This window comes from Camelus bactrianus, chromosome 2 (assembly GCF_048773025.1).
Source record: "Camelus bactrianus isolate YW-2024 breed Bactrian camel chromosome 2, ASM4877302v1, whole genome shotgun sequence".
NCBI classification, from domain to species: Eukaryota; Metazoa; Chordata; class Mammalia; order Artiodactyla; family Camelidae; genus Camelus; species Camelus bactrianus.
In genome coordinates this window covers 83544193-83567936 of record NC_133540.1, presented here as the reverse complement: position 1 = coordinate 83567936, position 23744 = coordinate 83544193, and the positions used below count along the sequence as shown (strand labels likewise).

At 34.2% G+C, this 23744-nt stretch overlaps 1 protein-coding gene across 1 annotated transcript in view; it reads right to left on the bottom strand.

The window, feature by feature from the left end:
* Positions 1-23744, bottom strand: part of MOB1B (MOB kinase activator 1B) — a 54684-nt gene that overhangs the window by 6020 nt on the left and 24920 nt on the right. Inside the window, exons 2-5 of the mRNA XM_074344663.1 lie at positions 17807-17973; positions 10932-11025; positions 4387-4520; positions 2175-2338 (exon numbers count right to left, since the gene is read on the bottom strand). Of these exons, the coding sequence (XP_074200764.1) occupies positions 2175-2338; positions 4387-4520; positions 10932-11025; positions 17807-17973 (559 nt within the window). The remainder of the gene's footprint in view (positions 1-2174; positions 2339-4386; positions 4521-10931; positions 11026-17806; positions 17974-23744) is intronic.

Below are 23744 nucleotides of genomic sequence, written 5' to 3'. Positions count from 1 at the left end.
TTAACCACTTCATGTAATCCCTCACATGAAGTAAACACTCAGTAAATGTGAGTTGCTGCTTCCTGTTAAAAGGAATAACCTAGGCACCATTTGTCAAAGAAACAGGGTCTAAAAAATCTAGCATCTCAGGCAAATTTCAGTACTATATGAAGAGTAAATAAGTTAGTTTATGTCCTAAACGAACATACATGCAAGCTACCATAATATGTGGTATGAGAATAACAAGAATAATATGGAGTCCACAAATGATAAATAAAATCCTATAAAGAACAAATAAGAAAGCCTGTGTTTATGTACGTCTTTAGAAGTTCCACTACTGTCATTCTGAAATTCTATTCTGAATAGATTTCCCCTGAACAATAAATTATAAGGCTAATGAATAGAGGCTATCAATACTTCTGACCTTTTGATATTCTGCCATGGTGGGGCTTTCTGAGTTCCAGTTACACTCATTTATTAGCATCCACCATGTGCCAAGCATTACAGTAAGTACTGGAGAGAAGCATTAAGGGGTACTTAATAGCAAGCCTACTCCTAAAATTTGTGGGGTCTGGACCAAGAACACAAATGGATATATATCACATGACTAAGTTATTTTATTTTACATTAAACTAATATATTAATATATTGTTAATATATATTTGATTCTCCTGCATTGACATATATATACCTTCACAGTGGCCAGGAAACAGATTCAAATTTTGAATTCTTAAGATAGTTCAGGATTCTGTACTGGAAAGCAGTGACATAAAGAGCCAGTCCCTGGTCCTCAGCAAACCTCCCTGATCTACCTAACCCCAGTTCCTTCCTGCACTTCAAAGGGCCTCACATGCCCTTTGTGTGGACATCCTGGCGGGCTTATAAAGACAATGTCCATGCAACTTACAACCAACTGCCATCTGGGTATCCCTAAGGTCTAGAGATACGGATATGCATCAGAGATAGGACCTTCCCTCGAAAGAGAGAACCAAAGGAAAAGATCCACACAGACCCTAGAAATACACTTGGGACCATGTGGGCAGGGAATTCTGAATCTCAGAATGCCACATGTTAATCTCTTTCTATTTGCTAGGAGTTATCATACAGTAAGGTAAAACTAAAACTGTCTGGTGGGAGAATATCCTCTCCCAAACCACTAAAACCTCAAGCAGTTATGTTCTGCCTAAACCAAAGCACAGATGCAAACTTTAGGATAACATTTTCTTTGTTTCTATGGGTGTCTGTAGAAGGGATACCATAGTAAAGTAATTGCTCAGAGCAACAGTTTTGGCAAGTTATGATCTCCTAAAATTTGTTTGTATAGGTGAAATTAAAATATGAAATGTGTGCCCTGTGTGTGAGGAGTGTGTATAGAGGGAAAATAGACAAATTTTTCTTTATGGAGATGGGCATAGGGAAGTTATTATCAGTTTATGCCCACAGATATACAAAAACAACACAGATTCAAGCCTTGGACTTCTCCTGCTTACCATCTCCCTTCTCCAACCTCCACCAAAAAACAGCTGGTCAGCTTATGCATTTCTACCTCCTTTTCACTCCTACCTCTTAGTTCTCTAATTATTATAGGAGGGCAAGAATAGCCTCACTCCTCTAAGTCTACATCTCTAAGGCCAGTTCTCTGAGAACTAAAGAGAGAAGAAAGAGGAGGTCAACTAAGGAGGCAGATCAAAGATTAATGGAACTCTGGAATATGAATGCTCTTTGGGACATTTTTCCCCCTTTGGAATAATGGACAGTACCTAACTTAAAAATTACTTGATATATTGTTTCAAAAAGGAAGAAAAAAAGGTGTGATACTTAAGAGTCCATTTCCAGGCCAGAGTATGCTAAAGAAAGTCCAGAGCAGACAGGAACTGAGGGTTAAGAGAAGTAGGACATGTGCTCAGAGACCAAGTTCATGTATATGTCTACCAAACTAGCCAGGTTTCATATTGAGTTGCTCCATTACGGCCTGTGAACTGAAGCAAATCCAAGCTAAGACCTCTCAGATTCACTGTAGACTTGCAATGGAATCAGAAACCAACAGCCAGTCTCTGTCATCATGGCATGTATTAAAGAGGATGGAGACAAGAGAGATACGGCAAATTTTATCCTGACGTTGTGGATTCATTCACCTCATAACTCTGCAGATAACTGCTTTCACTGAGGAAAAACAACCTCCTAATCCAACTTACCTGGACAAAAAAAATAAAGTGCTTGAAAGATGTATTGAGATGTGCTTCCTCCTGAAGCTGGATCACAGGGTCAAAATGCTGATGATAAATGTGAGCATAAACCCTAAAGAGGCGTTTGAGTATAGTTTTTGCCACAGACATGAAATTTTTCGGGAATGGGACACCTAGAAAATAGATACACAATCCCTTCTATTAAAAACAAGAGACAAGAGCAAAGCAATATGAGTTTGTCAGCAAACGGTAACATAAATTACCAAGACAAGGCTGAAAATAAGAAGTATTTGTGAATTACTACTTAATATACCTGTTGTACTTTTCAGATGTTCTCAATATATCATGAATGATAATAAACTTTAACACTTCTATGGAATAAGAACTAGTCTTCAACATAGCCCTTTAGGTCTCTAATGTGTCACCACTTTACCAAAATGAAACTAATAAATGCCTAAGATGGTAATGGAGCTAAAACGCATACTCAGATCTTCAGATTACTTATGCTGAACACAAATAATGTATTAATCATGTTCAGTTTTGTTTAAAATGCCTGTAATATATTTTTTCTATGGAAATGTTTTCATTACTACTCCAGATCTACATTTACCTGAAATTAGCTGCAGTCTCTGCTCAATTAGAGAGATTTCTTTTATGAACTGAGCACTTTTACAGCATTAAACAAATACAAAACTGGAAAAATACAAAATTCCATATCCTTTGTTAAACTGGCTAAATGATCCAGATTGGCAAAACACAACCAAACACCAGTACTTCTGGACTCAATGTCATCACATTGCCTACTGCTCATTTAAAAATAGTATATAGGTCACAAGAAAACGTAAGACAAACCAACATGAAGGAACACTATATAAAATAGTATGCCTACACTCTTCAAAAAATGTCAGTGGTCATGAAAGATCAAAAAAGACTGAAGTATACATATTTCACATAAAAGTAGGCTAAAGAGACATGGCACTAAATGAAAATAAATGTCAAAGATTTTCTTTTGCTATAAAGGTTATGACTAGGAAATACTGAAAGATCTGAATAAGATATTTAAATTGGATAACAGTATTGTATCAGTGTTAATTTCTTGATTTTGATGGTTATACTGTGATTTTCTAAGGAAATACACATTGAAGCACATACAGGTAAAGGGACATCATATATGCAACTTACTCTCAAACAGTTTAGGAAAAAGAGAGAATGTGGGGTGGGGAGGGATGGAGAGGGAGAGAGAAATCAAATGTGTTAAAATGTTGGCAACTAAAGAATCTGGAAGAAGGATATATAAAGATTCTTTGCACGAGTCTTACAAATTTTCTAAAAGTCTGAAATTGTGTTAAAATAGAAAGTTAACAAATATATTATGGAAGATAAAAAATAAGATGAGGGCACTTATCCCAAACCATTACTATGTATATAAGAAATGCAGTGTAGAAAAGTAGTAGACCTTTTATTACAAAAGCTTCAAATAGTTAAACCATTCAATAAATGTGTTTAAAACAACCCATAATAACAGCAAATATTTACACTGCTGTCTCCTCCACCACATACTTCTCCCCAAAACTAAAAAAAGCATAAAATACAGTCAAAAAGTCAAGAAGGGCAAATTCCTAATTTTTTCAGAAAACAAAGTTGTAAAGAGTTTGACATGGTAAAATCATATGAACTCTCTAAATGTAAACAATTTCCACTTGAAAGGTCAGTCCTCCTTAAGAACAAATATTAAAAAAGCAAGTGTCACTCAGTTGATAACAGGCTCACCCCTCAAATCTTCTTGTTTTCTTCTCACCTAGCCTGACTTCACAGTCTGTAAGGTTCACACTGTGGGTCATGAATACAAAAACCCTCTTTGCCATAAAAATAATATATAACTGGTTTAAGGCATATAAACTCCCTTCCCAAACAAAAAAATGGATATGACTGCAGCAGATGATCCAACGTCTAGTCTCTTTTTTTCCTAACACAGGCCAGATTTGTTACCATCCAAGATGCACTGAAGTTCTTACCATTTAAAATTATAGGGAGGTTTACTTTAATGTTCATGACAAACTTGGTGTGAAAAAGATAGGACTCTTTAAAGTTTATAACATTAGGAATATTTTGATAGGTATGGTAATTTAGCATGGTTCCTGGAATAGAGAGCCAATAAGCCCTAGAAATGCGTGAAATTACATAAATCATGATGGATCCCAGTTATACAAAACAGTTATACCAATTTTTGATGGAAATAATGTCTCATCATCCAACTGGTCCTGAACCCAAGTCATCAGGTAATCAATATACTTTGGTGCAGAGCACTTAATAGGCTTCTTTATGTTTGTTCCATCTGCCCAATGATACTCATATCTGTAGTAGAAAGATAAAAAGCACACAGACCATCAGTATATACCTATACATAGTATGTATATTTTTTAAATTACATATGTATGTTTATTATGAATGTATTCAGGATATATTTTAAACAATCTGCTCCTCCAAAAAAAGATTTTTTGCATATGACATTTAAATCTAGCCATTTTTAAATTGGTACTGGACTGTTCTGCATTTATCAGGATGCAACCTAAGCAGATCCCATCAAATTCATTTTTTATGAGCTTTCCTTCATATATAGCATTTGTATTTTAGAATCACACATAGTATAAATTACCATAGTAGAAAACCTTTTTTACCTCCCATCTTTATGATTATTTTTCTTCTTCAAAAATCATTTCTCTTTAGGCAGTACAATTCTTTTTAACTTGGGGCTTTAAATTGTGGGTTAAGGATAGAGAATAACACAGACATGTCAAAGTAAGGTGAATGTAGAAGAGAATGATTTTATTTGAATACATTTGGTTGAGGAGCTAAACATGCCTTTGAGGAAAACTGGCAACCCAAATAAAGATGCCTATAGTATTTGGGTATTAACCTAACACAGTCCTTTGGTATAATAAACATTTAATGTGCACCTACCATGTGAGAAATACTGTGTCAAGGAATACTGTTCTTGAACAAGGGACACTAAGATAAAAGACATTTTCTCTACTCTCAAGGAGAAGAGACAGAGAAGACAAACTTGTAAATAAGCATGTAAAAATAGTACAACAGAATGCTAATAAATTATACACATACATACAAACACACACACACAACCACAACCCAACCTGATTTTTAAGATAAGAAATAAGCATGCAGCTAAAACTCTAAAGTATAAAAATGTCTAAACTAAACTAGCATTTAGTTTTTTAGTTTCTGAAAGGCTCTCTCTCCCACTTCGCTTCTCTCTTTGAAGCAACTGTGTTTTTCTAGCCTCATCCCAGAGTTTGAACTGATATAATGATGGGTGAGTAAGCCTAGTAAAGGAACTGAAAGGAATATAATGGAAAAATATGACAGGGTATTTTGAACAATGAAAATTATCTTGCAATAGGACAAATAAGGATGCTTCCTATTTAATCATAGCTACTTACATTTGAACAGTAAACCTTAAACAGGATATACATGAATAAACTTTCTAACAGCATACCTTATTGCCAACCCTGGGCAACAGGGATGCAAGTCAAGTCTACTTTGAAGGTCTCCAAGTGGAGATTCCCCGACATTTCTTGGCATCCTGTTCCACTATTTAATCACTTTCCCAGTCAAGACAATCTTCCTAATATAAAACAAGTCTTGACTGACTTAAGCCCATTCTTGTTTCAATCTCTCAGGAGACAGAAAACATGACTTTTAACTATCATTACTTATTCTTCACTTTAAGACAGGAACTCACCCATGTCTTCTCCCTTATGTTAAGAAACCTTAATGTCTTTACCTTTCCCTTATAATCATGTTTTCCATTTTATTAATGATCCTCAGGTGTTCCATAGTCATTTTTAAATGCAAAAATCAAAAGCAGACACAGTAATCAAAAAAATCATTTTCAATATCCTGAAGCTTTATAAAAAATACCAATTTTCAATGTCTTAAGGATTTTTGAAAAATAAAACAAAAATATATTGCTTATACTTCTAGAGTTTATAACTGTGATTCCCTGATTCTTTTTCTTTTGTCATGTTTATACTTAAGATGACTTCATCTTGTAACTCTCTTTTGCCCCCATTGACTTTTTAATTCCACCTCTGACAGACTACTGTCTTTGAAATTTATTTCTGTTATCATGGTACGAACTTATAAACTGCAAATTCTAAAATATTCATTTCTTAGTTAATAATAATAAATAGTAACTAGGAAAAAATTCTATGAGCCATCACTCAATACCACTTTGCAAGGAACCAGTGCTAACCAGCTTTTTTAACCAGCTATTGGCAAATACTTCTCCTTGGTACAATCCTGAGCATCTGCTGGTAAAGATGGTAAACCACGGCAACAGCTGCATCTTCTCAGCACTAACAATGGGCAAAAGTTAAGGCTCCCCCCCCCCCTCGAAAAAAAGGAAGGAAGAAGGGCAGGTAGAAGAAGAGGTGGAGGGAGGAAAGAAAGGAAGTTAGGGAGATGGAAGGAAGGAGATCACTTCTCATTTTTGTAGTATCTATAGAGATCCCGTGCCTGTTACTTCTGAAAATGTAGGTACATTCCTCCTACACCAGCCATTTAGATAACGTTTCTCTGGGGAAAGTGACAAGGGCAGTATTCTAAGTGGCAGTAATTCTTCCTAGTTCACAGGAACAGGATATTGGTGTAATATCAGAAAAACCTCCCAGTAAAATACTAGTCAACTACAAAAGGGGAAAAAATGACAAATTTTAGGTGAAGAAAACTTGCAGACACTAACATGAAAAGGTAGTCAGGATTAACATCAATGGTGATGGGATGGTCCACGTATACGCCTCCTCACATGGTCCCCTGACAAAGAAGGTATCATTTCTGTGGTGTTCCACCAAAAATGCACCGCCTGAATGTGATCATAAGGAAACATCAGATAGACTGTAGCAGGGGTCCTGAAAACCACCTCCAAGTGCAGTGATTTGCAAAGAGGACTTAACAGAACTCAGCTTCTGGCTATACTCACAGCTATGATTTATTACAATGAAAGAACACAAACCAAAATCACCAAAAGTGACAAAGCCCAGAGGAAACCAGACACTTGCTTCCAAGAGTCTTCTCCCAGTGGAATCACACAGGCCACACTTTATTCTCTGAAAATTGACACGTGTTAAATACTTCCCACCAGGGAAGCTTATTAGAGACTCGATGTCCGGGTATTTTACTGGGGGATGGTCAAATAGGCATCTCTGCATAGCACATACTAAAATTCCACACTTCAGAAGGAAAGCATAACCTATACTGTATGTACAAAAATGGCACAGAGAGCCACTCTTAACAGTTAGGGTGATAGGAACTCTTCAAAATTCCAAGTTCCCAGATGCCATCCAAGGGTCAACTTGGTAAATAGGCCTTTAAAGAGATGGCAGTCAGAATTGCAATGTTAACTCTTGTCTGTACAAAAGCCAATATGGGGAAAGACAGAGGAACTCTTCTAGATTGAAGGTACCAGAAGAGATAAGTCAAATAAATGTAGAACATACTCCTAGATAGGATCCTGGACCAGAAAGGAAAAACTGAGATGTTGCTGAGGCTGCTGATGAATGGTGAATGGTGTCTATGGACAGGAGGAAGTGATCCGGAGGGTTCATATTCTGGTTATGTCAAAGTGTATCTCTGTTTTTGGAAAATACAGCTGAAATATGTAGGAGTAAAGGGGCATAATGTATACAACTTGCTCAAAGGGTTCAGAAAAAAATAATGTTAATGAGTATACATTTAGAGGGAGTAGGTGATGAAGCAGGTACAGTAAATTATGTTTGTAACTGGGGAACCGGGGTGAAAGGGATATGGGAGTTCGTTGAGCTATTCTGGCAACTTTTCTGTACACTTAAAACCATATGAACTTTCAAAGTTTGAAACAGTTTAAAAACAAGTCCTTTTCAAAAGAATTACCTTAGGAAATATTCAAATCATATTATTCTGAACATCAGTGATGATGGCAAAAAGTCAATTCTTTTTAAAAAGGACTGGATTCTGAGAAACATCTAAACTCATTTGGAATCAATCTGTGGCATAAGGTTGATTACTCCAACTAGGTAATACTTTGTTCAACATGTGAACTGGTCAAAAAGTAAAGCAGGACTATTAAGTAATAAAACTAAATCTCTTGGGTAGTTATTTGACTCTGACACTACAATTTAAATCTACCAAAAATATTATGAGCAATGAAAACATTAGTACAGTATGTGGTGAGCAATCAAAGTCACTACTTCTAATGGTAACACTCCTAGGCAACAGTAAGTTTGGGCAGTTTATTTTGTTGTTTTGTTTTAATATTTAAATCTTGGATATAACTGCGGTGTGGGGGAGGGAAAATGTACTTTATAAAAAATCAGCACTAAAAATTAAAACTTATTTCCTTACAGGGGTCCCAGAAGGAAAAGAGACAGAAAAGGGGCAAAAGATTTATTAGAAGAAATATAGCTGAAAACCTCCCTAACCTGGGGAAGGAAACAGACATCCAGGTCCAGGAAGCACAGAGTTCCAAACAAGATAAACCCAAAGAGGACCACACAGATGCATTATAATTAAATAGCAAAAATCAAAGATAAAGAAAGAATCCTAAAAGCAGCAAGAGAAAAGCAACTAGTTACATACAAGGGATCTCCCATAGGACTATCAGCCAAATTCTCAGCAGAAACTTTGGTGGCCAGAAGGGAGGAGCATGATATATTCAAAGTCATAAAAGAAAAGGCCTACAACCAAGAATACTTTACGTGGCAAGGTTTACCATTCAGATTTGAAGTAAAGATAAAGAGTTTCGCAGACAAGCAAAAGCTAAAAGAGTTCAGGAGCACTAAACTAGCTTTACAAGAAATGTTAAAAGGGTGTCTCTAAATGAAAAGGCAAAGGCCACAACTAGAAATGAAAATCAGGAAAGGGAAAATCTCATTGGTAAAGGTAAACATACAGTAAAGATAGCAAATCAACTACTTATAAAGATAACAGAAAGGTTGAAAGAAAAAAGGAGTAAAATCATCTACATCTACCATAAGTAGTTAAGGGATACACAAAACAAAAAGATATAAAATATGACATCAAAACCATTAAATGCTTAGGAGGCAAGGGAGTAAAAACATAGGGGTGGTTATAATGCATTCAAACTCAAGAGATCATCAACTTAGAGTAATTATATATATATGATTGCAATATATGTTATATATCATATATATTATATGTATAAATATATGGTTGTTATATATGAACCTCATGATAAGCAAAAATCAAAAATCTATAATAGATACACAAAAAAGAGAAAGGAATCCAAACATACACTAAAGATAGTCATCAAAACACAAGGGAAGAGAGCAAAAGAAGAAAGGAGCAAAAAAGAAATACAAAAACAACCCAAAATCATGAACATGTCAATAAGTACATATATACTGATAATTATTTTAAATGTAAGTGAACTAAATGCTCCAAAAAATAGACACAGAATGGCTAAACAGATACAGAAACAAGACCCATATATATACTGCCTACAAGAGACTCACTTCAGATCTAAAGACACACACAGACTGACATTAAGGATACGGAAAAAGGTTTTCTGTGTAAATGGAATCAACAAGAAAGCTGGGGTAGCAATACTTTTATCAGATAAAACATTTTTTAAAAATTACTGTAATAAGAGACAAAGAAGGACACAGTACATCATGATAAAGGGATCAATCCAACATGAAGATACCACATTATAAATATATATGCATCCACCACAGAAGCACCTAAATACATAAAGCAAATAATCACAGACATAAAGGGAGAAACTGAAAATAATACCTTAATAAGTGACAGTAACATCCCATTTATATCAATGAACAGATCATTCAGACAGAAAATCAGTAAGGAAACACTGGCCTTAAATGACCAGAATATTAGACATCAAAAAACGAGCCAAACAAACATTTAAAAAAAAAAATTCTTGGCTTTTTTTTGAGGGGGAAAGTAGTTACTTATTCATTTATTTATTTTTTTAATGGAGGTACTGGGGCTTGAACACAGGACCTCATGCGTGCTAAGAATGCACTCTACCACTAAGCTATACCCTCACCCAAACAGTCTTTTTTTTTTTTTTAACATTTTTTATTGATTTATAATCATTTTACAATGTTGTATCAAATTTCAGTGTTCAGCACAATTTTTCAGTTATTCGTGGACATATACACACTCATTGTCACATTTTTTTCTCTGTGAGTTATCATAACATTTTGTGTATATTTCCCTGTGCTATACAGTGTAGTCTATTCTACAATTTTGAAATCCCAGTCTATCCCAAACAGTCTTTTTTGAGTGTACATGGAACATTCTCCAGAATAGATCACATGCTAGGCCACAACAAAAATCTCAATGTATTTTAAAATACTGAAATCATATCAAGTATCATTTTCAACAAAAATGGTGTAAGACCAGACATCAAATACTAGAGAAAAACTGCAAAAAACACTGATAGGTGGAATCTAAACAACATGCTACCCAATAAGCAATGGATCACTGAAGAAATCAAAGAGGAAATTAAAAAAATACCTGGAGATAAATGAAAACAAAAACGTAATGACCCAAAATATAAGGGATGAAGCAAAAGCAGTTCTCAGAGCAAAGTTTATAGCAATACAAGCCTATGTTAAGAAAATAAGAAAATCCTCAAATAATGTATGCTTACACTGAAAGTAACTAGAAAAATAGAACAAACAAAGATAAAGTAAAAATGAGAAGTGATCATGAATCATGTCTTACTTTGGGCCTGCTGACATCACCGGACAACTTTCTTCAGTACAAAAATCTGTGATTGTTCCATACAGCATGTTGATCTGATTGAAGAAATCTACAGCTGCAAAGCAAATATACATAATAAATAAAAATTAAATTTTACTTTTACTCAAGCAGAATCTTTTATCCAAGCAGAATCTTAGATCAGTGTTCTTTCCTCAACAAAGAACAGGTGAAAAGCATACAAACAAATATTTGGCTCACAAAACTTAGGAGCTTCTGTTTATTAAGTGACTCCCTTAAGGGAGTAAAAAGGAAAGCACAGAGTGGGAGAAATTATTTGCAACACATATAATCAATAAAAATCTTGAATTCAGAATATATAAAAAACTAATATAGATAACTAAGAAAAAGGCAACCCAGTAAAAAATGTGACAGTTTTGAACTTACATGTCACAAAAGAAGTTTCCAGACGGTCAAAAAGCATATGAAAAGATGTTGGCAATCATGGAACTGAAAATTTAAATGACAGTGGAATGCCATTCTATAGCCATCAAAAAAGCTAAAATTAAAGTGACAATGCAAAGAGCTAAGAATATCCAACGCATTCTTAAACAAGGACAAGGTGCATACCAAAAATTATAAAGCACAATGAATAAAACAGTGTGGACTTAGTAGACCAATGGAACAAAACTGAGAACAGAAACAGATGTAAACATAGAAGAAACACTTGATTTATAATAAAGCCGTCACTGCAGAACAATAGGCAAAGGACAGTCCTCTCATAAATAGCTATGAATCTACTGGTTATCTCTACAGAAAATAAAACTTGACCCTTCACTCACAGCATACCCAAAAAGCAATTCCAAGTGGATCATACATCTAAATGTGACAAGACAATAAAATTTAAAAGCAGAGAAAAATATTTCCGTGAACTTTGGCATGGATATATTTCTTAAGAAAAGCACAAAAGCACCAATCATAAAGGAATAGTTTTTCAAATGTTTCACTGGAAAACTGTTATTCCTTGGTTTTTGATATTTTTGATGCTATTCATAATTTTTTATATTGACCTTAGAGCCAACAAGTTTATTAAAATTACCTATTGGTAATATTAATCATGGTGTAGTAATAACAATCTTAGTCTTTTGGTTTTTCAACATTCATTCATATTGGCTATAATAAGCATAAATGTTCTTTCTTCCTTTCCAGTCATCTTTTATTCTTTTTCCTGCCTTACTGCATTGGCTAAGATTCCAGTAGAGTGGTGGTTCCTTAACTTTTTCCTAATCTGAGGAAAAAAACTTCAACATTTCATTACCAAGTATAGTGTTAGCTATACCTTTTTTTGTAAATAGATATGCTTTATCAGAAGAAAGTTCTCAACTATTAACTTGATAAGTTTTTAAATTATGAATTGATTTTGAGTTTTATCAAATGTTTTTCCTCCATATATTGAGATGATCATATGATTTTTTTTCCTTCCTGCTTTATTTTGGTTAAGTGGTGAATTACAATTGATTTTTAAGTGTTAAGCCAACCTTTTCTTCCAGGAATAAGCTCAATTGGGTCATGGTATGTTATACTTTTTAAGTATTGCTATATTCAAATTCCTAATATTTTTATTAGGGTTTTTACATCTAAGTTCGTAAGTTAGATGACCTAGTTTTCTTCCTTGTAATGTCCATGTAAAGTTCATAACACTAGTATTTTCTCCATTCTGCATAAGATCTTTAGTAAGACTGGGGTTCTTCTTTTTTTTTTTTTTTTTTTTTTGGACATTGCTAAGATACTTCATTCTCTTTTTTTCATCAAAGTAAAGTTGATTTACAATATTGTATTAGTTTCAAGTATACAACACAGTGATTCAATACTTTTATAGCCTATACTCTATTTAAAGTTATCATAAAGTACTGGCTGTATTCTGTGTGCCATACAATATATCTCTGTTGTTTATTTATTTACGTAGAAGTTTATACCTCTTAATCCCCTACTCCTATCTTGCCCCTTCCCCTACCCTCTCCCTACTTGTAACCACTAGTTTGTTCTCTATATCTGTGAGTCTTGTTTTGTTATATTCATTTATTTTTTAGATTCCACATATAAGTGATACCACACAGTATCTGTCTTTCTGTATCTGACTTATTTCACTAAGCATAATACCCCTCAAGTCCATTCATGTTGTTGTAAATGGCAAAATTTTCATTCTTTATTATGCCTGAGCAATATTCCACTGCATTATCCATTCATCTGAAGGACACTTGGGTTGCTTCCATATCTTGACTATTGTAAATAGTGCTGCTGTGAACACTGTGGTGCATGTATCTTTTCAAATCAGTGTTTTCATTTTTTCCAGATATATACCTGGGAGTGCAATTGCTGGATCATATGGTAGTCCTATTTTTGTTTTTGAGGAGTCTCCATACTGTTTTCCATAGTAGCTGCACCAATGTACATTCCCACCAACAGTGTATTACAGTTCCCTTTCCTTCACATCCTCACTAATATTTATTATTTGTGATCTTTTAGATGATAGCCCTTCTGATGGGTATGAGGTAATATCTTGCTGTGATTTTGACTTGCATTTCTTTGGTTAGCGATATTAAGCATCTTTTCATGTACCTGTTGGCCATGTTTATGTTTTCTTTGGGAAAACATCTATTCAGGTCCTCTGCACGTTTTTTAATTAGGCTGTCTGTTTTCTTATTGGGTTGTACAAGCTGTCTATATATTTTGGATATTAACCTCATACCAGTCATATATCATTTGCAAATATTTACTTCATACATTAGGTTATCTTTTCATTTTGTTGATGGCTTCCTTTGCTATGCAAAAGCTTTTACATTTAATTACGTCCCATTTGTTTACTTTTGCTAATAAGATTGGTGTTAACTTCTACCTTAAGTGTTTGGTGGAAGTCTCTATTGTAGGAATGCTTTTAATTAGATCATAATTTTTAAAAATAGTTACCAGACTATTCAGATTTTTAAATTTTTGTGTCACCTTTGCTATGCTAAATTTTTCTTAGAATCTGCCTATTTCAATTAAGTTTTCAAATTTACTGGCATAAACATGAAACCAGTTCATAATATTCTCTTATGACTTTTAATATTGTATAAGATCTCTAGTGATAATTATTTTTCATTCCTGAAATTGGTTACTTGTCCTTCCTCTCACTTTTTCTTGATCAGCCTTAGCAGGGTTATCAGTTTTATTAGATTCTTTTCAAGGAACTATCATTTTTTCTTTTGTTGATTTTCTCTATTATATATGTGTTTTCTATTTTATTAACTTTTGCTCTTATCTTTACCAGTACCTTAACTTTCTTTGCATTTGACTTACTGTTGTTCTAAATTCTGGAAAGCGATTATTGGATCTTTAATTTTTAATACTTTATCTCTTCTAATATATGTATGTAAAGCTCTAAACTTTCCTCTAACACAGTATTAGTCACATCCCACAAGTGTTCACACATAGCATTTTCATTACCATATTTCAGTGAAAAATATTTTCTAATTTCCATTGAGATTATTGTTTCCAAACACATATAGATAGATTTCCCAGCTTTTGTCACTGTTTTCTGTCTAAATTCTATTATGGTCAAAGAACATACATTACACGATTTCAATCCTTTTAATTTTTAAAGACGTGCATGTATATAGTCTGAGGTGCTTAGGTCATGTGTCCCTCAGGTCAAGTCTGTTAATTATGTTGCTCAAATTTGTCTAATTCCTTAATAAAGTTTTTCCTCTATACTTTCTATCCATTGCTGAGAGAGGGATGCTTAAATCTCTCATTATGAGTGTGGATTTGTCTATTTCTTCTTTTAGTTCTGGAAACTGATTTTAATGTATTTTGGGGATCCAATTAAAGATACATTCAGAACTTCATAAATTCTTTGTGAATTAAATCATTTTTCGTTTTTAAATCTTCCTTATTCATGTTTTTCTGCCTTCAAGCACACTTTATTTTACATTAACATGACTACATCAGTTTTCTTTAGATTAGTGTTCACCTTTTTAGTTTCAACCTGTATCATCTATTTAAAGTATGCCTCTTAGAAACAGAATTTAGATTTGTTTTGTTTTTAACTATCTTAACATAATTGTCTTTTTATTGAAGCATTTTGTCCTTTACATTTAACACAATTTCTAATTTTGGGATTTCAATTTACCATATTACTATTCAGTATCTATTTATCCTATTATGTGATTCTTTTCCTTTTCTTTCTTATGTTCTTTAGGATTATTTTTACTGGTCTATTTTTCTCCTCCATTAGCTAGATAATTATACATTCATTTACTATTATTTTAGTCCTACCATAGATCAAGGGTTAGCAAATTATGACCAAAGGGCAAATCTGGCACATTACCTGTTTTAGTAAATAGTTTTATTGGAATGCAACCCTACTTATTTGGATACATACTGTCTATGGCGGCTTTTGCACTATAGCAGTAGAGATGAATAGCAACAGAGTCCATGTGGCCAGTAAAGCCTAAAATGTTTACTATCCGGCCCTTAACAAAAAAATTTGTTAACTCTTGTCCTAGAGTATAACAGAAGCATCCTTGATTTAACTAAGTCCAAACAAAAATAAATATTTTTAGCTCTTTCCAAACAACGTATGATCTTTAGATATGCCAGAGACCATGCTAGTTTCTAAGAATAAGGAACAAAACTGACTCAACTCGTGTCCTCATTGAGTTTACAGGCTAATAGGAAAATATCACTTGAGTTTTTTATAAAGGGAAGTATAAGTTGTGAAAGCAAACAGCTTTCCCTCAGTGTGCCCTTTCTGTTGGTATAAAACAATCAATAAGAACTTGGCACAAATTAACTTAACAAAACTACAAGGAGTGTTCCAAAACCACTGACATCTATCTAGCCAGACTCTAATACCCTATTGTCTATGCTCTCCTGGACAAAAATATATGTTTTTAAGTTTCTCAGGCAAAAAGGGACTATTTAACCATATGTTTAATAACAAATACCACATATGGTGACTTGAGTTACACTTCTGTTCCTTCTTATTTATACAGTCCTATGCCTCTTTCCATCCCATTAATTACCCATAAACAGCACTCTGCTTTTTTAATTCAGACTTTCTAGAGCAGCAGAAGGAAAAAAATTTGACTTAAACGGAGTCAGAATTAATTACAGATGAAAGTAGAGCAGTAATAAGCATTATACTAAATTTAATCCTACGAGTTTTCCTCTGCCCTCTTACCTCTCCATGGGCCTAGATTTACTCAGTAATGACTCTGCAACTTAATGATTCTTAAGTTGTCCTCCAGATGAATAGAGGAAAATCTATGGCTTTGAATCTCAACTTCTATACTAAATGGCTGAGTTACTTAAATTCCCTGAACCTCAGTTTCTTACCTTTAAGATTGGGTTTATTGCAGAGTGCTAAAAAAAAAAAAAAGTGTCTACCATAAAGTAGGCATTTAGTAAATGTTAGTTTCCTTCCACAAAGAAATGGCGTCAAGATTCTGTGTCACATAAATTATTTATAAAGCATCCATCCAGCTTTTTCCAAAATCCTAAACCTTCTATCTTCTTTAAGCTGTCACTATAGCAGCAGAATGTTCAAAACCAGGCTCTGGTTTCTGGCTGTGAGACTAGTTGTTGCATTTGTAAAATTTCCCACCTTCTATCACTTTATCTTCATCTGGTAAGTAAATTGAAGCCAGAAGGCCATTAAGATGCCAATCTTATCAACAAATTCCCTTTACTCTTTCAAGTACCTGAAACTGTCAGTGAACAGAAATATCTGTCTAGCATCAAATCCCACTCACTTCATCAAATGTCATTTGGGAAAATTACTATAAATTAGAAAAAAAATTGTAATCCAATATTTGAGTGAAATGTTATATTTTAAAGGCAGAACTCTATGTTCTACAGGGAATGTTCTAACATTTCAGCTCAAAGTAATTTTCTTCTAGCTATAAATGCAAAATGCCCGTGAAACTTTAGAAGTTCCTGGAGCTCTAGGCATTTCAATAGTACAGATACTCAGTTCTGGTATTTGAGACAAAGAGAATACAGACAGAAAATGATGATCTGCTTTTATACTTAAAAGTCAGAATTTCAGGTAGTACAGAAGCTCTGTGATGCCTTCCTTAGATTTTTTAAATTAGAAAATGAGCTCTCAGATAAATGGTACAAATAGGCACAAACAAGTACCCCCAAAAAGAATGTACACATATACTGGAAACTTACTCTGAATCTTGTCCTTGAGGGGTCATAGAACTATCTATATAGGTAAGATGAGCCTCATCAATAAAACAAACAAACCACTTTATCTCTTTAGTAACTAAACTCCCTAGGTCCAGGAGGATAACTATATTAAATAAATACTGCTCTTATGTAAATGCTGTCACATCGAAGTTTTAAGACATTTCAGTAAAATCCTTTAGGTTCCTGAAAGTTACCAGTGGGTGGCAGCTCAATTTATAAATCCCATGATAGGTTTCAAATTATAATAAGACACCATCAAATACATTAAAAGTACTGTTTTGTTTTTCTTTAGTCAAAGCATAGACATTTAGTGTATATTTTCAATTAAATTTCATTTTATTTTTACTAGTAATATAAATTGCCTCCAATTATAAAATTCTACTAATTTCTTCACCAATGCTGAAAAGCCCTCAATATTAAAAGTACCACTTTTATTTCTCAACTTTCTCTGGCTAAATTTCCAAGAATATATTTATTTTCTATTTATATTTTTTACTTCCCAGAGGTTAAGAATATACCATAAACATATTTTACTGAGATATCACTATATTGTGATATTAGGTTGCTAACTAGATCCTAGAATAGACAGCACCCCAACACTCACCTACAATGAGGCTACTACCCTATGGTAGAGTCTTCTGAGAAACAGAAAGGCTACTTACTGTTCACTGCAACCCACTCATTTAGATCTTCCCCCTCAGGAAGCATGACAGCCATCCGGAGGTTTCCACTGCCAAGTGTGGCCTCTGCATGCTTTAAGAGCTCATACTGGTGAGAACCCTCGGGAATGTTCTTCTTTGGTTTAAAGGTTTTAGAGGAACGGCTACCACTACGAATAGAAAAGAAAAAAGGGCACTTTAGTATTTAAGGCATGACTTTCAAGAGAGTCTACTACACTGTTCCTGGATAAAACAGCAGGGAGGTGATCCTCAAAGTCCACAAATAAACTGTCCTAAATCATACAGGCTACATTAAATCCTGGCAGCATCACTGCTGTAGTTACTGTGTTTGATTACCCAAAACTCCTACAAACCTTATCTACATTCCCTATTGTAACTCCCAAGGAGAAAAAGGATTTTTAGCTAGAACTAACCCAGCTAACTAATCCAACTATAAATTAACAATTCAGGATTATAAACTGTAATCTATAAAAACAAAAAGTACTTCTGTGATAATTTTTAGTCATTGTATTCCTTTTCACCCTTATTCTAAGTCTTTCACCCTAATACAGTTTCCTTTGTATAGAAAGCATAAAGATATAATTTTACATCAATAAAGCACAAAAATCCTAGAGCAAGAAAGAAAAGCTACATCTTCTATCCAATTATAGGAAGCACCAGCAATCTTAACCCAGAGTTGCAGGTATGCAGGTAAGTGACTAGACATTAATATGGTTGCTCAAATTTCTAAATGTGTGTGTATATTTATATACATACAAATATATTTTTTAAACGGATCAAATCAAACTAGTCTTAGAAATGGTTTTTAAGGGTTCTTAAGAGATGGAGTCTTCTGTTAATGCTGGCAAATTCTTATCAAACTGTATAATATTCTAGTCATCCATTCTCTATACATCTCCTCTTCTTATGAAAAGGAATAGTTAGGGAAAGACTGAATTAGAAGAGGCTGGGTAAGTGGGAATTATATAAAATTTAATGTTATTAAATTCATGTCACCATAATATTCAGACATTTGAACACATGAAAATTAAAATAAAATTCCAAAGAGAACAGATAAACAATAATTATACTCTTCAAACTCTCCAAAGCTTTTCATTCATAACCCCTTTTTCCCAAACTTACCCCCAAGATCGTTCCTTTTTTCCCCAAGATAAAGTAGTAGGTCTCATCCCTGGTACATTTTATAATCAGTTGAAAAGCTTTCAAAATGTACTGAGGATCCTAAGATAAACTAAGACTTCACCAGTCAATATGAAAACGAATATATGTATTTATATGTATAACTGAAGCATTATGCTGTACACCAGAAATTGACACAATATTGTAAACTGACTATACTTCAATTAAAAAAAAAGAAGAATCTACCAGTCAACTCAAATATCCAACTCAAGTGACAGGTATTTTCACTCTAAGATAATGACATTCTCCTTTGAATGTAAGTCTCAGGTGATTATTTAGAGTAAAGGATGCTCCTCAGCTCTGACACTGGCCCCTCTCCCTGCCAGATGTCTCTACTCAACAGCCAAGGAATCTTTAAAACACTAATCAGATGATGTTACTCCTCTGCTTACAACCACTCAGTGGCTTTACTCAGAGTAAATCCTAAAGTCAAATATTAGACACAGTCAAGTTCTGGACACACATCAGAGTGTGGAAACTCTTTTTCAGTTTAATCAGATAATGTATCAAACACCAAATTCTCTCACAGCACCTCTAAAATACAAAAACGTAGAAAAGATCATTATGCCTACTGAGCCTGAGGCTTATTTCATTTTCCTGCTTCTTCTCACCCTTTGTTTATTAAAATTTAGTGTGAGAAACAAACATTTTTACAAAAAGACACTTTACTAACTTATGTGTGGCTAATTACAAAAACAGCTCTCCTAACACCAGTCTGGTGCATGCCTCCAGGTCAAGTGTTGAGTACACTCCCTTTAACGGGCCCACTGCTCTTGAGGACGTGACAAGCTGCTTTGAGAAGGGCTGGCAGTCCCTGACAACAAGCACATCAGCTGTGCCTGCACTCGGCAGGGTCAGAGCCTCATCTGCCCCCCAACCATCTACTTACTGAACCACTCTGCTCTGAAACTGTGAGCTCCCAAATGCTCTCTTGATTGATGCCCCACCCAGAACTGGTCATCCACAATGCTCAACAAACCACCTTAGAAGACCTTACACTTGGGTAGAAAGAAAAAAGAAATCTGAATTTGATTTTGTGAAGGCCAGTTTTGACACTTATCAGCAATATTATCTCAGGCAAATTACCAAACTATTTTGTGCCTATTTTTTTAACAGTGAAAGCCTAATAAAAATAATAAAACATCACTACTACCTGTATCATAGAACAGTTAGTTGCAAGATGAGAAAATAATCAATGTGAAAAAACGTCTAAAGCTGTAAAATGCTGTGCAAATGTTAGTACTCTCATTATTATTCTTTTTCCTGAACCAGAATGACCTAAGGTGAAAACAAAAACAAAAACAAAAAAATGGCAGTGCAATGTCCAAAGCCGGATTCAACCCCTATTCCCACTCTCATCTCCTAAGACTGGACGGGAAAAATATATTCTTACTTTGAAACAAGTGCTCTTACATATCAAGTTCCAAATAGAATTTCAAAAGGTGTTTTGTTTTGGTGTTTGGTGCTATTCCCACATCAAGGTTCAGGTGATCTCAGAATAACCCTGGGGCTAGACTGGAAATCAAGAAAACAAGGTCCCGGTCCTCATTTTGCTATTTTCTTCTTATGTTACTTAAGAAACCACAAATTATCATCTTGAGCTTCAATTTCTTAATTTTGTTTTTTGAAAGTCTGGAAAATAACTTTTTACAAAAGGGTATAATTTAGAGATGAGATGATGTTTATAAAGTATTTTTAGTTCTCCGTTCTTCATTTCCACGGACATTCATACTTCCAAACTGCTTTTCAAGTCCTCCATTGAATTCCCTATCCCTATGACCCTTCTGCTTTATTCAGGCAGAATAACTAACAATATTCTGACTTTTTAAAATATTCTTTTTTGAAACTATATTCAGCTTTTTCCTCAACTGCTACCTGAAACTTCAGCCAAGATGCACCCTACCCTGGAAGGGGTAGTCAATACTGGTCCTCATTCACATGTCAAAAGACCAAGACAAGTTCAAAAGCACAAATACCAAAGTATGTACACAGAAGTCCTCAGTAATGACTGCAAGCTTTAATAGTAACAATGTATGACCAAAAGAATATATCTCGCATGGCATGTTAAGATATTTGATGCAAATATTCAAAAACATTTTCAATAACAGAAAGTATGCAGCCCTTCCACCCCACTCTCCTCAGAAGAAAGCTGTATATCAAAGAATCTCAGGAGAAATAGCTTGTGTATCATTCCAGAGAGTCTATGTCCATATGTCCATACAAGCATTAAAATGCTTGTGCCTGTTTCTGTTTGTTTTTACACAATTGTTGCACACTATAGTATACTAAATAATGTTTTTCATTTAATATATCCAGGAGATTGTTGTATATTAAGGTAGAAGTAGTTCTATTTTATTCTTTTTAAAAACTGAACAGTATTTCCTTATACAGATATAAAATATTTTTAATCAATCACCTATTGATAAACACTTAGGTTGTTTCCAGTCATTTCTCACTTCAAACAACACTACAGTAAATATCCTCGTATTATGAAAAATAAATTCTTAGAAGTAAAATTGCTGTGCTAAAGGGCATATACATTTTAAAGTTTTATATAAGGCTTATTTTTCCCCCCAAATAAGTTGTACACTTTTAAAGTCCATTAACAATGTTTGAGAGTAGCTATATACTTTTTAAGTCTTCGAGGACAGGGATTCAACTGCTAGTTTCTCTTGTACAGCTCCCAACACAGCATCATAACTATATGAGAGTTTACAGCTTTCTGATTAGAATGTGATTGTGATTGACATTTCATAGCATTACCCTGAGGTCTTATCTTTCCAAATAAATATCCAGGATTCAAGTTTGTTTACCCCAGTCCTCTTACTCATATTTGAAGGCCATTCAATTTCTAGAGCCAGACAGGATGGTTTGACAAGTAAATAATTGAGCCTTAAGGGAAATATGAATACACATCCTTATAATCAGTCATCCAATTTGATCTACCTTTTGTAAATTTCAAAAGCATAATTTTTTTCCTCTTTGAGACCCTAAAGAATAGATTAGGCCCCATTATGATATCTACATTTATTCCCATAAACCATTTCTTACCATCTCAACATAGCTACACCCATCATTACCCTTAACTTTAACCCTTTATTGTTCAGTCCAACTCTCAACAAACTTGGTATTTTCTAAGTTGGACTCAAGAATTTTAAGGCTGAAGGAATTGGGGTGATTTATAGAGAACTCAAAACAAGGGTACACTAGTAAGGTTAGAATAGATATCTGTATGTTTTGACATAGAAAAACATGTCGATATATTCAAAATTGGAAGCAAACTAACATCCACTTATTTGTGTCAATGATGCCATACCTTCAGTTAAGTGACTTACTCTGATCACCCCACTAATTAAATGTCAGAAGTGGGATTCAACAACGATCCATTATCTTGCACAAGTTACTTAACGTTACCAAGCCTCAGCTTTCTCATCTATAAAATGGGAATAATACCACCTATTGAACCCTTACTATTGAATTCTGTGGTAAGAACCCCACCAATATTAGTTCTCTTTATTCTACCTCTAGGTACCAATCTGTCATTCACATCAATAGCTCCTTCTATTGGTCTAAGTTCAAAATGAGAGATCAGGTACTTGATAAACACTTGTTAATTGATAGTTCCAGTCAACTTCCGGCTGAGAACTCCTACATTAGGATAGTAATCAAGATGATTAATATTAAGTAACACTTACTGCAGGCCTTGTACTGATGATTATTTTACATGCAATATCTCATTTAACCCCATAACTCTATGATGTACATGTTATTACTTTATTTTTATGGGTAACAAAACTGAGGCTTAAAGTACTTAAATAATTTGCTCAGGCTGATAAAATTGATAAATCAAGGAGCCAGAATTTAAATCTAGGATTTAAATATTTAAAGCACATTCTTTTATCCAGTACCCAACACTGCATGATGCTTACCCTTATCTTCTATCCAGTTATTTCTAACAATTTTCTTCCTTTATTATCGCAGTTTAATCAAGCCACTTATGAAACAACACAAGGCTAATTTATACTGAGAGTGTTATTAATAGGCACATTTTAAAAAACAATCTTCAGACTACCTAATACCTCATACCTCTTCTAATTTATATGAATATTTAGTGCTGCCATTGGAAAAAATACAATTTTACCAGAGAGCATTTCCCCCAAAAGGGGGAAAAGCAAAACATGTTAGAAACTGTCAAAATCAACTACAATGTATTCTAGAAATAATAAAGCTAAAGGCTAAAAGCTATGAGTACCAAAAAGACAATCTTGATTCAGAAAGTCAGCAATATGAATAAACATATCTATTTACATATCTCCCTTACATCCTTTAAAAATCACTATTATTATAGGTGATACAGTTGCTGTTAATGTTAGGAGAGTAAAAAACGTTTAATATTGCTGGAAAGCAAGAAAGAACGCCAAAAGCAGATCAGAAATTGAGGAAATCTGGTTATGATGAAAAAGTTGATGTGATAAAGCGACAGAGAAAGTCTGAAAAAAACCTAGCCTAGAACATGCCCAGCAGAGGACTCGGTGAAGGTAAGAGTGGTTCCCGCTGTGTTCCAAGCTCAGAGTCTGGAGCATAGCAGAGGAAAAGGACTCTGAGAGATGCTTCAGGAATTATATGGGACGTTGATTTAGAGTCTTTGCACAAGCGAATCCCGATACCCTGATCTGCCAGTGGCCTTTTTCTGGGAAGTAGGCAAGAGGCAGCAGGTATTCAACATTATGCTAAAGCTCAG